Genomic DNA, 16,605 nt, shown 5'->3' with positions numbered 1-16,605 from the left:
GCTTGCAGCTTCTTGAACAGGACAGTGTTCTGAAAGATGTGTTCATCATGCACCTTTCTGGACCAGCCTGCGTTAATGTCTGTGAAACGTCCACAGTGATTCACAAGTGCCTGGAAAACCATTGAGAAACACCCCTTGTGATTAATGTACTCTGTGGCTACTTGGTCTGGTGTCAGAATTGGAATGTGCATGCCATCTATTGCCCTTTCGCAGTTAGGGAAGCCCATTTGTTCAAAGCCATCCACAATGTCACACACATTGCCGAGAGCCACGGTCTTTTGGAGCAGGATGCGATTAATGGCCCTGCACACTTCCATCAACGGTCGACTTTCCCACTCCGAACTGGTTAGCAAGTGATTGGTAGCAGTCTAGTTTAGCCAGCTTCCACAGTGTAATCACCATGTGCTTCGCCAGCGATAGGGCAGCGCTCATTCTCGTGTCCTTGAACGCGGGGTTGGGGCAAGCTCATCACAGTCCCATGAATGTGACTTCCCACATGCGAAAGTTCTGCAGCCACTGCTCATCATCCCAGACGTGCATCACGATGTGATCCCACCACTCAGTGCCACAAGCAATCTCATGACATAACTACTACACATGGCAAAATCAGTGTTGCATTCCTCTTGCCGTTGCAGTTTAAGGAATAACTCTACCGCCACTTGTGACATGTTGGTCAAGGCAAGCAGCACACTGGTCAGCAGTTCGGGACCCATTCCTGCAGCTTGAAAAAGGCAGGGCAGTACACAGACTGTTGAAAGATAGTGCCAAATGCGGATGGAAGCACAGGGATTTCTGGGATGCAAAGCAATGCATCATGGGGCATTGGGACTGGACCCAGTCTTAGCGGCAAAAGAGAAAGAGGTGCTCTGTGGGATACCTGCCCGGAGTGCACTGCTCCGAATACCGCTGCAAGTGCTGCAAGCATGAACACACTATTGTGCAGGCAGTTGTCAATGTGAACACACAACAGCTGTTTTCCTTCTGTGCTCTCTGACCGGCACTGTAACTGCCGGTGCTGTAACTTTGCCAGTGCCCTAACCCTTCCTTCTAGCTCTCTCTACTCCCTTCTGTCTCATGCTGCCTCTCCTTCAACTGTTTCCAGTTGATGAGCAGAATCACCCAATTAATTAGCTGATCACTTAGTACTTAAACTATTACCTCATCAATTTACCCCACTGTGTGGTTGCTTCCAAAGGGCACATAGTGATGAGTCAGCCTCAGGCTACTCACACTCTGTCACAATTACCTAGATTAGAGAGGCAAGCTGGTTGAGGTAATATATTTTACTGGACCAGCTTCTGTTGGTGTGAGAGACAAGTTTTCAAGCTTCCACACAATTACCTAAATTGAAACATATGAAAAAGCTTCCTATTTAAGGACCTTGTAGTGGGGTGGTTACCCACTCCTGCCCTTCAGGGCTTAAAACAGCCCAAGAGAGGGCTGTAGCTGGGGCAAGAAGCCTGGGCTGATTGGGAGAAAGCAGGCCCAGCTGTGGCCAGGTCCCAATCAGGCCCAGCTGGCCCCTATAAGAGGCAGTGAGCCAGGAGTCCAGACAATTTCTCTTTGGCTGTAGAGGGAGAAGGGCCTGGCTGCACGGAGCTAGACAAGGTACCTCGAGTGGAGCAGGACTGGGGAAAGGCAGAGGAGCTGGGGAGCTCCTGCCTGGAAAGCCCCAGGCTGCCACCTAGCATTAGGCCAAGAGGTACTGGGAGTTTCAGGGGGCAACCCAGGGGCAGGCAAAGGCAGCAGGTCCAAACCCCTTTGCCTGTGGTGAGTGGCTGATACTGCAGTCTGCCCCAGTGAACAGGGGCTAGATGGAGACTGGGCAGCAGCCAATACTGAGGCAAAGTGGGGATAGTGGGGTGGGGGTTCCCCAGGAGGGAGAGACCCAGTTAAAGGGGCACCAGGGTCCTGGGAGGGACACAGGGGCCAAGAGGACAGGCAGATCACCGGCCTGCAGAGGGCGCTCCTGGCTGGCAGTGAGCTAATTCCCGTGGACAACCAGCAGGAGGCACCGCAGGGGTGAGTCCGCTCATCTACAGACCTCATCCTTCTTAAATTAAAATAAATGGGTATCTTTCAAGTAATTTCAATGGTCTTTGGCTTGGGTCCTAAGGGCATCTGGGTTCTTAAGAAAAGGATCTAATGAAATGACCTGGAACAATAAAAAGATTATTGAAACAATCGCAGGGACATGCTGCTATTCCTATATTGTGCCCTTACTCCACTATAATCAAATAGCATTTGACTTGGCAGAACAAGTCAAGATTGGATGTCCTTTCTAAAAGATAGATTCTACATCAACCAATCTGGTTTCACTGAATTAGAGGGTGATGTGGCCTATGTCATGAAGGAGGTCAGACTAGGTGATAATGATTGTGGCCTTAAAATCTATGAATATCTATAAGAGGCTATGAGACGTCACTCCTATGCCAAGAACATTTAGAAAACACTAACCATATATTTTTCTCACCACCAATCCATTTTCTGCATAAAATGTCTCAATGCCTAGAAAAAAAATCAGTGGATGGACAAAGAGAACTTAGCTCATACTCAGTCCAGAAAAGACATAAGTGATGATGGTATGAAGGGAGATAATTCTTCAAAGAAACTTGACAATACTCTAACAACAGACCACACACCATAAAAGATGGAAAAACTTAGTGGCTATACTGGACTCCTCATTATTCTTGATACACAGATGGTTACAGTTGCGTGGATTGCCTTTTATCTTAAGATGGCTAGGAAAGCACAACTTTTCCTCTCTAAGGACCCAGCCACTCTAAGGACCCAAGCTTTTATAATTGTACCAGAGACTCTATACAACTGTGATATGGAGGCTGCTGCTGGGGTAGAATGCACAGCCAATCACCCAAGCAACTAAGCTGTCTCAGGCATGGACTGCCTTTTTGTCCTATATTTGTACAATGTCTTGCACAATAGGCCCTAGTCCATAAATGGGGCTCCTAAGTGCTATGTTAATAAAATAAAATAAAATACTAAAAACTAAAGTGTTGGGTGCCTGTGGGAGCCAGCTTGGAGAGACTATATGAACAGAAAGAACAGGAGTACTTGTGGCACCTTAGAGACTAACAAATTTATTTGAGCACAAGCTTTCGTGGGCTACAGCCCACTTCTTTGGATGCATGGAATGGAACATATATTAAGGAGATATATACACACACATACAGAGAGCATGAGAAAGTGGGAGTTGCCTTACCAACTCTAAGAGGCCAATTAAGTAACAAAAAAAGAAAAACTTTTGAAGTGATAATCTAGATAGCCCGGTACAGACAGTTTGATAAGAAGTGTGAGAATACTTACAAGGGGAGATAGATTCAATGTTTGTAATGGCTGAGACATTTCCAATCCCTATTTAAACCTAAGGTGATTGTATCTAGTTTGCATATCAATTCCAGCTCAGCAGTTTCTTGTTGGAGTCTGTTTTTGAAACTTTTCTGTTGCAAAATTGCCACCCGCAGGTCTGTCATTGAATGACCACAAAGGTTAAAGTGTTCTACTGGTTTTTGAGTGTTATGTCAAACTTGCGTCCATTAATTCTTTTGCGTAGAGACTGTCCGGTTTGGCCAATGTACATGGCAGAGGGACATTGCTGGCACATGATGGCATATATCACATTGGTAGATATGCAGGTGAATGAGCCCCTGATGGTATGGCTGATGTGATTAGGTCCTATGATGATGTCACTTGAATAGATATGTGGACAGAGTTGGCATCTGGCTTTGTTGCAAGGGTAGGTTCCTGGGTTAGTGTTTTTGTTCAGTGATGTGTGGTTGCTGGTGAGTATTTGCTTCAGGTTGGGGGGTTGTCTGTAAGCGAGACAGGTCTGTCCACCAAAATCTGTGAGAGTGAGGGATCATCTTTCAGGATAGGTTGTAGATCTTTGGTGATACACTAGAGAGATTTTAGTTGGGGGCTGAAGGTGACAGCTAGTGGTGTTCTGTTATTTTCTTTGTTGGGCCTGTCTTGTAGGAGGTGACTTCTGGGTACTTGTCTGGCTCGGTCAATCTGTTTTTTCACTTCAGCAGGTGGGTACCGTAGTTTTAAGAATGCTTGATAGAGATCTCGTAGGTGCTTGTCTCTGTCTGAGGGACTGGAGCAAATGTGGTTGTATCTTAGAGCTTGGCTGTAGACAATGGATCATGTGGTGTGTCCTGGATGGAAGCTGGAGGCATGTAGGTAAGTATAGTGGTCAGTAGGTTTCCGGTATAGGGTGGTATTTATGTGATCATCGCTTATTAGCACAGTAGTGTCCAGGAAATGGACCGCTTGTGTGGATTGATCTAGGCTGAGGTTGACGGTGAGGTGGAAATAATTGAAATCATGGTGGAATTCCTCAAAGGCTTCTTTTCCATGGGTCCAGATGACGAAGATGTCATCAATGTAGCACAAGCAGAGTAGGGGCGTTAGGGGACGAGAGCTAAGGAAGCGTTGTTCTAAGTCAGCCATAAAAATGTTGGCATACTGTGGGGCCATGCGGGTACCCATAGCAGTGAAGGTATATATTGTCCCCAAATGTGAAATAGTTGTGGGTGAGGACAAAGTCACAAAGTTCAGCCACCAGGTTAGCTGTGACATTATCAGGGATAGTGTTCCTGATAGCTTGTAGTCCATCTTTGTGTGGAATATTGGTGTAGAGGGCTTCTACATCCATAGTGGCCAGGATGGTGTTTTCTGGAAGACCACCGATGGATTGTAGTTTCCTCAGGAAGTCATTGGTGTCTCGAAGATAGCTGGGAGTGCTGGTAGCATAGGGCCTGAGGAGAGTCCACATAGCCAGACAATCCTGACAAAATGAGGCTACCAAGTGTCTACACTGGAGTCTCTGTGGCAAGTATGCATTTTAAGGAACCATGCAGTGTTACAACCACCAAATTGAAAGCACGCTTGAGGAGGCTAAGATTCTAATGGATCTGGCAATTGTCACATTGCGGGGAAATGGGATTGATTGTTGTTGTAGAAAGAAGACAAATGACACCATATGAATTGAGGTGCCAAACCAGCAGACAGAAATATAAAAATGAAAAAAGAAGAGAAGATAGTGAAGTATGAAAATGAAACTATTATGAAAACTAGAACAAAAACAATCCCAGTGATTACTGGAACACTTGAGGTGTACCTTAAGGGTACGAATGAGATCTCAGGAACATGACAGGACTGAAAGACATCACAATCGGGGACCTCCAGAAGACAGCACTCTCAGGCAGAGCAGAATTTTAAGAAAAGTCAAAGGAAAACAAGTGAATCTGAACAACTAAAATGCTGGAATTCTGCAGAGGTTTAAACAAAACAGCTGAGTACCTAAACTTACAGAGTTGATTCATGGTCAGGATTTATTGGTGGCTCCTATTGGTGGAGATAAATGTTAAACAGTAGCTTTTCCCTTTTTATGCTTAAATATCTTGTATGTTATGAAGGGTATTTGTTTAAAACAAAACAAAACAAAACAAAACATCCCTATGTGTAATGCTGAGAAATAATAAGATGATTGATTGATTGATTGATTGATGATAAGAGCACAACAAACTAGTTTCCCACAAATTCCAGTGTCTCCTAATTTGTTTCCTGACTGAAATCAAAATCTTAGTCTCGCTCTTAATCCAAAAAATCTTCAATGCACTGATGTCCTGAATATCTTAAGTAGATTTGTGTCCAACAGGGACAATGCACGTGAAGACAAACAGAATATGACTCTTAGGGTACCTGCAATAAAAAACCTGTGGCACCAAATCCCAGAGGCTGGGTCAGCTGACTCAGGTTAGCAGTGTTTAGGCTGCAGGGCTAAAAACAACAGTGTAGATATTCAGGCTCAGACTAGAGACCAGGCTCTGAGGAGACCCACTCCCCTTGAGGGGGTCTCAGAGCCTAGGCTCCAGCCAGAGCCCAAACATCTACACTGCTATTTTATAGCCTAACACCCTGAGCCCTATGACCCTAAGTCAGCTGACCCAGGCCAGCTGTGACCATGTCCATGGGTCTTTTATTGTAGTGGAGACAAACCCTTAGATACTGAGGACTAAGCGTTGTGCAGCAAGTGACACCAACTTTGGAACTGTATGCCAGTAGAGTTTAGACTACAGTCATAATAAAAGCCCATGGTTTTGATAAATGCTTCTTCTAGCAATGACTACCCTCACATATATATACATTGAAAACATGGTAGTGGAAGGCTAAGTTAGTTAATGGCCACACTTGTGGGATTTATTTAAAAAACAATGCAAGCCCTCCCCCAGAGGTTACAGCCTTGTAGGCATTTCTCCTGAGAACCAACACTCTCTTCAGTGGATGTTCATGATTGGAATGTAGGCAGTCATGCCTAGCAGTTGGAGCACGAGTCAGCCCTTATGGTTAGCACAGGAGTTGGTAGCCAAAAATCGGAACCCAGGGTCAGAACCAAAGTTGGGAGCAAAATGGAAGAGCCAAGGGTCAGAGTTGAAGTCAGGTTGGGTAGCCAATCAGGGAGCCCATTACCAACTACCTTTTTACATAATTTTGTCAGTGCTTAGAGACCAAGGTAAAGGTCACCTAAAAAATACATTAAATTTAGATTAGCTAATCCCATCCATACATTAGGGGTTGAATTTTTATGGATCTATTGTCTTTTATTTTGGTATATTCACACTGGTGTAAGGAAGTCTCTGCAATTCTTCACTTAGGGTATGGCTACACTTGAAATCTCAAAGTGCTGCAGCGGCAGCGCTTTGAAGTGTGAGTGTGGTCGGAGCGCCAGCACTGGGAGAGAGCTCTCTCAGCGCTGCACGTAAACCACATCCTCTACGAGTGTAGCTTGCAGCACTGGGAGCCGCGCTCCCAGTGCTGCGGCCCTGATTATACTGAGGCTTTACAGCGCTGTATCTTGCAGCGCTCAGGGGGGTGTTTTTCACACCCCTGAGCGCGAAAGTTGCAGCGCTGTAAAGTGCCAGTGTAGCCAAGGCCTGACTCCTTAAACCTGATGAAATTAGATTAACATATAAGCCCCTAACAAAAGCCCTCCTCTTCCTCTCACCTCTGCTTACTCTCTTCCCATTCTCTGCACGGGGAAGTCATTTTACCCTCCCTTTCCCTTTGAATAGGAATGACATGTGGCAGAATGGCAGGATGTAAATTGCAGCCACTTGAAAGAATGTGGGGATACTGTCTGGTACTTGTAATATATCCTGTTATTGAAATTAAGGAGTTTTTCAACTGTAGGAAAAGATAAATGTTTCCCATTTTACTGGTGTCCGAAATATCTAGTTTTAAAATAATAGCTCAAAAAATCTTCCTTTTCATTACAGAGTAGTATTTTTCAAAGTTAGAAAATAAGTAAAAATATCCCTTTCATTAGCAAAAGGCTGACAACGTTAAAGGCATCTAATTAATCCCAGGTCACTCTTGTAAATGGAATATTTCCACTTCAATAGGTTTTAGCTAGTAAAATGTTTAAAATAAATAAATAGTCCCCTGTGTAAAATTTCAGAGCTCAGTACCACCGAATGAGCTCTCATTAACAGCTAAGAGCTGAACAACAAACAGCTGAACACCTCTGATTAGAAGTCGTTTCTCTTGCTCACAATCTATATATTCATTTGACAGAATAATTAAAAATGTAGTTCCACTTACGTTTCAGAGAGATTAAAAACATGTTGAGGATCTCCATTTTGGATGAGGTATCTTATTTGGTCACCCTCTCGATCAGTGGCCTTCAGAAAAAAAATCAATATAATATGTTACAGTCATAAATGCTAAAAAAGCTGGTTAGTGCTGTTCAATCGATATGCTGTAAAATTAACCTTCAAAATAGAGCCATTTAAATATTAAGTATCTTTTCAAGAGGAATCAGTGCTCACTGTTTCCGTTTTATCAGCTATGGCTGTATGTGCAGTATTCACTATGCAGTTGTATTACATCAATATTCTGAACACATACAAAAATATTTTAATTATTTGAAATATACTCTTTCAAATTATTACCACTACTATGAACAAGTAGCATATGAAATTTATTATTTATTTAAGTACTTATGTTTTCTATTATTTTTAAGGGCTGTGCAAATATATTCTGATTGGACCAAATCCTGACATTTTCTTGACAACCCTCAGAGCGGGACTTTTCCCCTATTCTTCTCATCCAGATACTTTACTTTCTGGTTGTTTTGTCTGCCATCTTTCTCAACCTTTTTGCTGATGTTCCTCTTACTGACCCTCACACCTAAATCACAACCCTTCTGACTTTTCTTTCAGGTTCCTGGGGCATCCTGGAAGATCAGGATGAGAACAATACTTTCAAAAAATGATTTCACAATAATAACACTGCTCTACAGCCAAAATGCTTCTGAAATAAATGTAGTCCAACTTCACTAATTCTGGGTCACTGAGAATGAAAATGATGCTTAAAATTGTTGATTGGCTCTAGTTTTAAAGATATGCTATTGGGTCAGTATATACGACCCTTGACTTGGGAATGGCGGAGGATAAGTGAGTTATAAAGGGAAGGGATCTCAATTTAAACCAGAAATGACTAAAATACACCTTTGACTGGATCTATGAATAAATCTATGACTGGGTTTGGACAGTACTTGCTTTTTAGGCAAAACAATGAATGATGCAATCTGAAGCTGGTATTGCGTCATACATGATATGAATTGCATCATGTTATTCCTAGAAGTCATGGATGATGCAATCATAACGAAGCTTACATCACTCTGCTGAACAAATTGCCCTATATCAGCTCTAGAAATCAGACGGTGTCGTGCTCTCTTATTTGTCAGTGTTTGATTTTGCAAAGGGACACATATCTGTTTAGTCAAAGTGAGCAGAGATGCCTCGTACTTGTGTGAACAGTGCAGATAACTTCTGCTATGTTTGTGGTGAAGTGACTTTTGCATCACAAAAGCGCAGTCTAACCACTATGGTTAAGAAAGCCTATCACCTTTCTTTTGGCTGCAAAATTGGAGATCAGGACAAGAGGTGGGCCCCACACATATGCTGCAACACTTGTGCAACAAATCTTCGCCAGTGGTTGAACAGGAAAAGGAAATCTATACCTTTTGCAGTGTCAATGATTTGGAGAGAGCCAACAGATCATACCAGCAATTGTTACTTCTGCATGGTGCCTCCAGTTGGGAAAGTTGTGTCAAAGAAGAAAAAGTGGACTGTGCATTATCCAAACATTCCATCAGCTATACGCCCAGTACCCCACAGAGAAGGACTGCCGGTTCCTGATGCACCAGAATCATTCTCACTTGAGTCAGACGAGGAAGAGGATGAAACTTCTGGTCCTGAACCATCAATGTCACAGGACTCACCTTGTCTCCCATCCTCCTTCTCTGAACCACACCTCATAACACAAGGTGAACTGAATGACCTTGTCAGGGATTTGGAACTACCCAAGAGTAAGGCGGAGCTGCTGGGCTCCAGACTACAGCAGTGGAATCTCCTGGCAGGTTATCAGGGCAAATGGAGCCCATCAATGCTTGCAGACTATTGCTGGACAGTGACAAGAGACGCTCCATTTAATGAATACAAGAGACAAGCCAAGAAGCGCCGAGTAGACACTGAATAGGACTAAACTATGTACCTAATAGTTTTTTTGCCTTTTGTTTCATAATACATTTTATTTATATAACCCTTTTGCTGATTTTTAAAGTGTTACATAAACAGGACAGGTGAAATATTATCATGTAAAGCAACCATAAACACATGAAAAGACCTAGATTTACAATTTATGATTAAAACTTTAGTATCTACACAATATACATAGACATAAAATGTAAAAACTTAAATATCTTAGAAACAGTAGTCAATCAGTTGTTTTAATTGTCATATTTGAATTCAGCACATCAAAATACATAATAAATATCACATTTTATCTCTGAAGCAGACGGCTTCTCAAAAGTTGTAGACCAGTGTAATTGTCCATGCCGTTGTTACCTTCCCTGGGCAAATTTTAATGCCCTAAAAAACGACATTTGAAACATTTGATATTTAGATTGACAGAACTGTTCTTGCAGTTGTAACCATGAACCTGAACTTCACATATTGAGTGGCTGTTTTAAGAAGAAAAACAACATGAAACTTCACATGTGAAATCTTGGAATTTGCAAACCAAGCGCATACCAGAAGATAACTACTGAATAAGCTCTGCAAACTGCACAAATACTTTTCTCTCAAAAACTGTCCAAGCAAACTTGAAAGAATGTTGACATTAATAAACATCTCTCTTAACTGGTTTAAAAATAGAAGCTAGTTTACATGATTGACAAGATTTTAGTGTACAAGTTAGGAAGAATACAAATGCTGTGAAATGCCAGAAGAATTTAATTCTATTTTCTACATCCTCATAATAGTTTTTTTAAAAAACCTAATATATTGGTCTGCAAAGGTTGATAACTAATGTTATTAGTAGACCCATTTATAAAAGTGAAAAACAAAAGGGAATTTCTTTTGGTTTTTTTGGTTTTTGCTGAAAGATTGTGATGGTAAAACTCATACTCACAGAATATTAGGCTTGGAAGAGACCTCAGGAGGTCATCTAGTTCAATCCCCTGCTCAAAGCAGACCAACACCAACTAAATCATCCCAGCCAAGGTTGTGTCAAGCCAGGCTTTAAAAACCTCTGAAGATAGAGATTCCACCACCTCCTTAGGTAACCTATTTCAGTGTTTCTCCACTCTCCTAGTGAAATAGTGTTTCCTAATATCCAACCTACACACACACCCACCCACAACGCGAGACCATTGCTTCTTGTTCTGTCATCTGCCACCACTGAGAACAGCCAAGCTCCATCCTCTTTGGAATCCCCCTTCAGGTAGTTGAAGGCTGCTATCAAACCCCTTTCAACTGGTAACTGGTGATGGGCTGCAGTGGAGTCCAACTTTTTGAGCCTGAGGGCCAAACATTATTTTAAAAAGTTCAAGAGGCCACAATCAATCTTTTGAGGCAATACAAACCAAGCAGATACACAGTTTCCCTGCTGGGGATTCCTCTGGCATGGGGGAATCTCTATCAAGTACAGAGTTGACAGAGTCGGCTCCTAAATATTCTTCCCAATGCCCTTGGCACAAGGTATGTGTTGGCTTTTGGGTGAGGAAGTGGCTGCATTTCATTATGTTCTGGGAATCCCAAGATGGCATATGATCTCTGATGTGCTACAGACAGTTCACACAAGTTAGATCTGCTCTTGAGCCCCTCAGCTCCACCAGTTTTGCCACATTTGACTGCCCAAAGTGTAAATATCTTTACACTTTTTTCCATGCTGCCCTTTTTGTATAAAGCAGCAATCACAGACTGTTCTGTAAGCCACTACCCTCTCCTCTTTCAAATATCTCTTTAAGAGAAGAATTGGTTGGGAATTTTTTGACAATTTTGGGGGGTTAAAAATGATGATCAGTCAAAATGAAATCTGTTTGATGAAACTGTAATTAAGAAAGGTTTCTCAGGTCCAGGAAGAAAAAAAAAGAAGGAAACTCCCCCAGAGTAGCATATAGCCAAGTGGGTAGGGCATTCACTCTGCCTGATTGAGACAGAGGACCTCAGCATAGGTCTCCCACATCCTAATCACAATGCTGTTGGCTATTCAGAGATGGATCTCTCTCAAACACCCCTGTTGGAGTTCTTTCACTTTGCATAAATAATTACAGTCCTCTCCACTGAAACTGTCCTCTTCCTTTCCAAGTCTCTTTCCCATACTCATCCGCCTTAAATTGTCTACTGCCTTTGACACTCTTGAGAACCAGTTTCATTTTGATGTTCTTTTTTTCTTTTCTTTTTTTTTTTGGACTTCTGTGTTTCTGCCCTTTCCTGGTTCTCTGCCTGTCTTGATGACTGCTTCTTCAACCTTAGCTCTGATGGATCCACTTCCTTCTCTTTCACTTTGTTTGGTGTTTCCAGAGGTCTATACTTTGTCTCCTCTACACTCATCTCCATGTCGGGGAGCTGGACAATAAAATTTCATTTTTTAAAACAAAAAATGGGAAAAAATTATCTGATAAAAATTGTTGCGGAAACCCCACATTTTTAAGAAGCTCTAATATTCAATTAATTTCCATTGTCTCCAGCATCACTTTTATATTGATGAATCTTAAATCTCTCTCTCTACACACCTAATATCTTTCCCTCTGTCTGGGGTCACATCTCTTAACTGTCACTGTTTTTCTGTTACTTTTCAGAACCCTTTATGTTTCCCTCTCACTTTCTCCATCATAATTGACAAACTCACTATCCTGACTGTTGATCAAATTTGCAACATTGGCAGCTTTTTTTCCCTTCTCTTCTTGAATCCAGACTTTCAAACACAAAAGAACAAAGACATTCCCCCTCTCCCCAATAACTTGGGAATGCACATCACTGATATGGTAGGTTCGAATGTGCTTCTTTAAAATGCACAGTAATAGCAAAATAAATTAGGTATGATCTTAATCAATTAAATTCAAATAAGTACATCATGTAAAAACACAAAGAAAACTGAAGACTCACAACCCAATAAAAATAATCTCTCTCTAAATTTGGATCAGCTGATTAAATAAAATTGTATTTTGACACCTGTATATTTCAAGATGAATTAAATGCACCCATTTTGCCATCCCTAGAGAATTACTGCCTGCTGCCTGCTTGTAGAGTACACCTCCGTAAAATGGTAATTGCTCTATTCCTGCTTATCGAAATCTCAAGAAAATAAGAACATTTGCATACTTAAGCTTTAATCAACAATGGCTAGCAGAATGTGAAGTAATAAACAGCTTCTAGGCATGCAATAAACGCAGTTTTATTTACCAAATAACACAGTGGGGATTATTTATTGCTGTGTTACTTAAGCTAATCTTGATTTCAAGTATCAGAGGGTAGCCGTGTTAGTCTGGATCTGTAAAATCTTGATTGTTGCTATTAAAATACCAGTTGTAATCAACTGGGTACATTTTAAAATATGTGGAATTAGCATACAAAATAAATTGGACTTTCCTTCATCTGTGTGTTAACAGAAGGAACTGACAACTAGAATATCCAATAAAGTGGAATTTTTAAGTGTATGTAACTATTGGGTATATTTGAAATATTGAGGATTACTTATTAGGAGTTGAAATACACTGCAAGGCCTTAGGGGTCACATAGTTCAGAAAAAAAATTAAAGAACCTGCTCTCAAAAGAAGCTGGTCATTCGTGGTTATTGTCATCAGAATCTTGTGTCAAAAATTAAAAAAAAGTGAATTAAATGAACAAGGATTTAAAATGTGGTTTTTGTTGTTGTTTTTTTTTTGTTTTCAATACTCCTCACTTCCATTCTACCAAACAAAACAAGGTCTCAATTCTACAAACCATTATGCATCTGCTTAACCTTTAAAATCACATGCAGTCTCCTTGATCTCAATGGAAATGACACATGTTCAAGACACACATTCAAAACACTCTTTGGACAAATTTTATTAGATATATTTGTGATTTAACATTAAAGATTTTGTGTAAATATTGCAATATCTTATTTGAATTTAATAATAAAATAATAGATTACACATATGCCAGGCTGTGTGTCAGGATACACATTATACATACAAAACTATCATTTGAATGTATACTATAATAAGGTGGGTTTTTTAATTTTCAAAACATTGTTCTTTAATAAATTAAAATGTTTTATGCTCTTTTCAAAATATTCTTAGTGATAGTATCTGGGGATCTCTGGTATGTAATGGGAGTACGGCCATGGCTAGCAACACCACCTAAATCCTCCCCTCCATAGCTGATCAAGTCACTGAGAAGGAATTCAAGGACCATGACTCTTTCATGCCCCCACTGGCATAGCTAATATCACCCCTTCTCTACAAATGAAATTTAGGCCTGACATATTTTCCTAAATATAATTTTAACTAGATTAAATAAACACTTGTTTTAAATTTCTGAATATACAACTTGATATTACAGTGCAATATTAACAAACAAATATTGAAAATTAATTTGGAAACTTTGGGAAAAGGGCAAGGCTCATTTCAACACTCTATTTACTTTTCCAATACTGTGTTTGCGTTATCCAATATCCTAAAACTAGCTAAGATTTCCAAAATTGGACCTGACAACATAGGATACGAACAAGTCACAGGGACCCACGCTCTGGGAGAGATGAATGAGAATGGAGAGAGATTTGTGGATTTGTGTGCACTTAACAACCTGGTCAGAGGAGGTAGCATCTTTCCTCACAAGTGGATCCACAAGAGTACCTGGGTATCACCAGCAGGCACGACAGAAAATCAGATCGATCATGTCTGCATTAGCAAGAAGTTTAGAAGATCCTTGCAGGACGTCAGAGTTAGAAGAGGAGCAGACATGGCGTCCGACCATCACTTAGTGCTGGCCAGATTGAAAGCTGAAACTGAAAAAGAACTGGACAGACACGTCAGACAGAAGAGTGAAGTACAACGTCAGCCTTCTGAAGGACCATAAGATCAAGGAAGATTTTGGACTGAGGCTGAAGAATAAGTTTTCAGTATTACAGGATCGGTTTGAGGAAGAGGAAGACAGTGTACTAAACAGATGGCAGAAAGTGAGAGAGACACTTAGGTCAGTATGCCAGGAAGTGCTTGAAATTAAGAAACACCAGCAGAAAGAGTGGATCACAGCAGAGACCTTGATCAAGATAGAAGACAGAAAGAAGAAGGCAGCAGTCAACAACAGCAGGACTAGAGCAGCAAAGGCCAAAGCTCAAAAAGAGTATGCTGAAGCCCACGGAGCAGTGAAGAGGAATATCAGGAAGGACAAGAGAGAGTATGTGGATGAACTGGCAGCAGAAGCGGAGCAGGGAGCATACAGCGGTAATATGAAACAGCTGTATGATACTACTAAGCGACTGTCTGGAAAGTTTAGCAAGCCAGAACGTCCCGTTAAAGACAAGCAGGGAAAGTCTATAATAGGAATAGAACAACAGATGAACAGATGGGCGGAGCACTTTGAGGAACTCCTGAACAGACCAGCACCACCAAATCCACCAGATATCAACTCAGCTAATGAGGACCTCCCAATTAATTGCGATAAATCAACCAGAGACGAGATCAGAAAAGCCATTACCATGATGAAGAATAGGAAGGTGGCTGGACCTGATGACATCCCAGTAGAGGCCCTGAAAGCAGACCTGGATGCTTCAGTGGAAATGCTGTACCCCCTCTTTGAGAAGATATGGGAAGAAGAAGTGATTCCAGTAGACTGGAAAGAGGGATATCTCATCAAAATCCCCACAAAAGGAGACCTTAGCAACTGTGCCAATTATAGAGGAATCACACCCCTGTCGGTGCCAGGGAAGGTCTTCAACCGAGTCCTCTTAGAGAGAATGAAGGATGCCGTCGATCCACAGCTACGAGATGAACAGGCAGGTTTCCAGCAGAACAGATCATGCACATACCAGATAGCAACGCTTCACATCATAGTCAAGCAGTCTATGGAGTGGAACTCCTGGTTGTACATCAATTTTGTTGACTATGAGAAAGCGTTTGATAGTGTCGATCGAGAGACCCTTTGGTAGCTCCTTCGGCACTACGGCATCCCAGCAAAGGTGGTCAACCTGATCAAGAACTCATATGACAGTATACACTGTAGAGTGATCCATGGAGGGCAGCTTACTAACAGCTTTCAGGTGCAAACTGGAATCAGGCAAGGATGCTTGTTGTCACCACTTCTCTTTCTTCTCGTCATCAATTGGATTATGAAGACATTCACCTATGAGCGTAGGAATGGAATCCAGTGGACGTTGTGGACCCAGCTTGATGACCTGGACTTTGCTGATGACCTTGCACTCCTTTCGCACAGTAAACAGCAGATGCAAGAGAAGATCAACATAGTGGCAGCCACATCATCACAGGTTGGCCTCAACATTCACAAGGACAAGACCAAGATCCTTAGGATTAACTCCACTACCAATGACCCAGTCACACTGAATGGAAGTACCGTGGAAGAAGTGCAGTCCTTCACCTACCTAGGTAGCATCATCGACCAGCAGGGTGGCACAGACGCAGATATCAAAGTAAGGATTGGTAAGGCAAGAGCAGCCTTCTTACAGCTCAAGAACATCTGGAGCTCTAGAGAGCTGTCTTTGGCAATAAAAATTCGACTGTTCAACTCCAATGTGAAATCAGTCCTACTGTATGGAGCTGAAACCTGGAGGACAACCAAAACAACCATCAGGAAGGTCCAGACCTTCATAAAGAGCTGCCTCAGAAGGATTCTCCAGATCCGCTGGCCAGACATCATCAGTAACATCCACCTCTTGGAGAGGACCTGTCAACTCCCAGCAGAGGAAGAAATCAGAAGGAGAAGGTGGGGTTGGATAGGTCATACACTACGCAAGCAGCCAACTAACATCACCAGACAGGCACTGCGGTGGAACCCTCAAGGCAAGCAGAAAAGAGGCCGTCCAAGAAACACCTGGCGACGTGACCTTCAGGCTGATAGCAAAAAAAATGGCCTATACCTGGAACCAGTTAGAACGAATGGCCCAGGATAGAGGACTCTGGAGATCTGTTGTTGGCGGCCCATACCTCGATTGGGGTGACGGGCAAGAGTGAGTGAGAGCTAAGGTTTGCTACCTACAAGATAACCTGAGCCTCAAGGATTGCATATTCCTGCA

General features: G+C 41.9%; 1 protein-coding gene across 2 annotated transcripts in view; it reads right to left on the bottom strand.

Moving 5' to 3' along the window:
* Window positions 1-16,605, bottom strand: part of PCDH15 (protocadherin related 15) — a 1,406,570-nt gene that overhangs the window by 302,764 nt on the left and 1,087,201 nt on the right. For both annotated transcript variants that reach the window (XM_050959272.1, XM_050959271.1), the window contains one exon: window positions 7,624-7,703. In XM_050959272.1, the coding sequence (XP_050815229.1) occupies window positions 7,624-7,703 (80 nt within the window). The remainder of the gene's footprint in view (window positions 1-7,623; window positions 7,704-16,605) is intronic.

Source organism: Gopherus flavomarginatus, chromosome 6 (assembly GCF_025201925.1).
Source record: "Gopherus flavomarginatus isolate rGopFla2 chromosome 6, rGopFla2.mat.asm, whole genome shotgun sequence".
Lineage (NCBI taxonomy): Eukaryota > Metazoa > Chordata > Testudines > Testudinidae > Gopherus > Gopherus flavomarginatus.
Note: the sequence above shows the minus strand (reverse complement) of the source record. Positions and strands in the feature narration are given on the sequence as shown.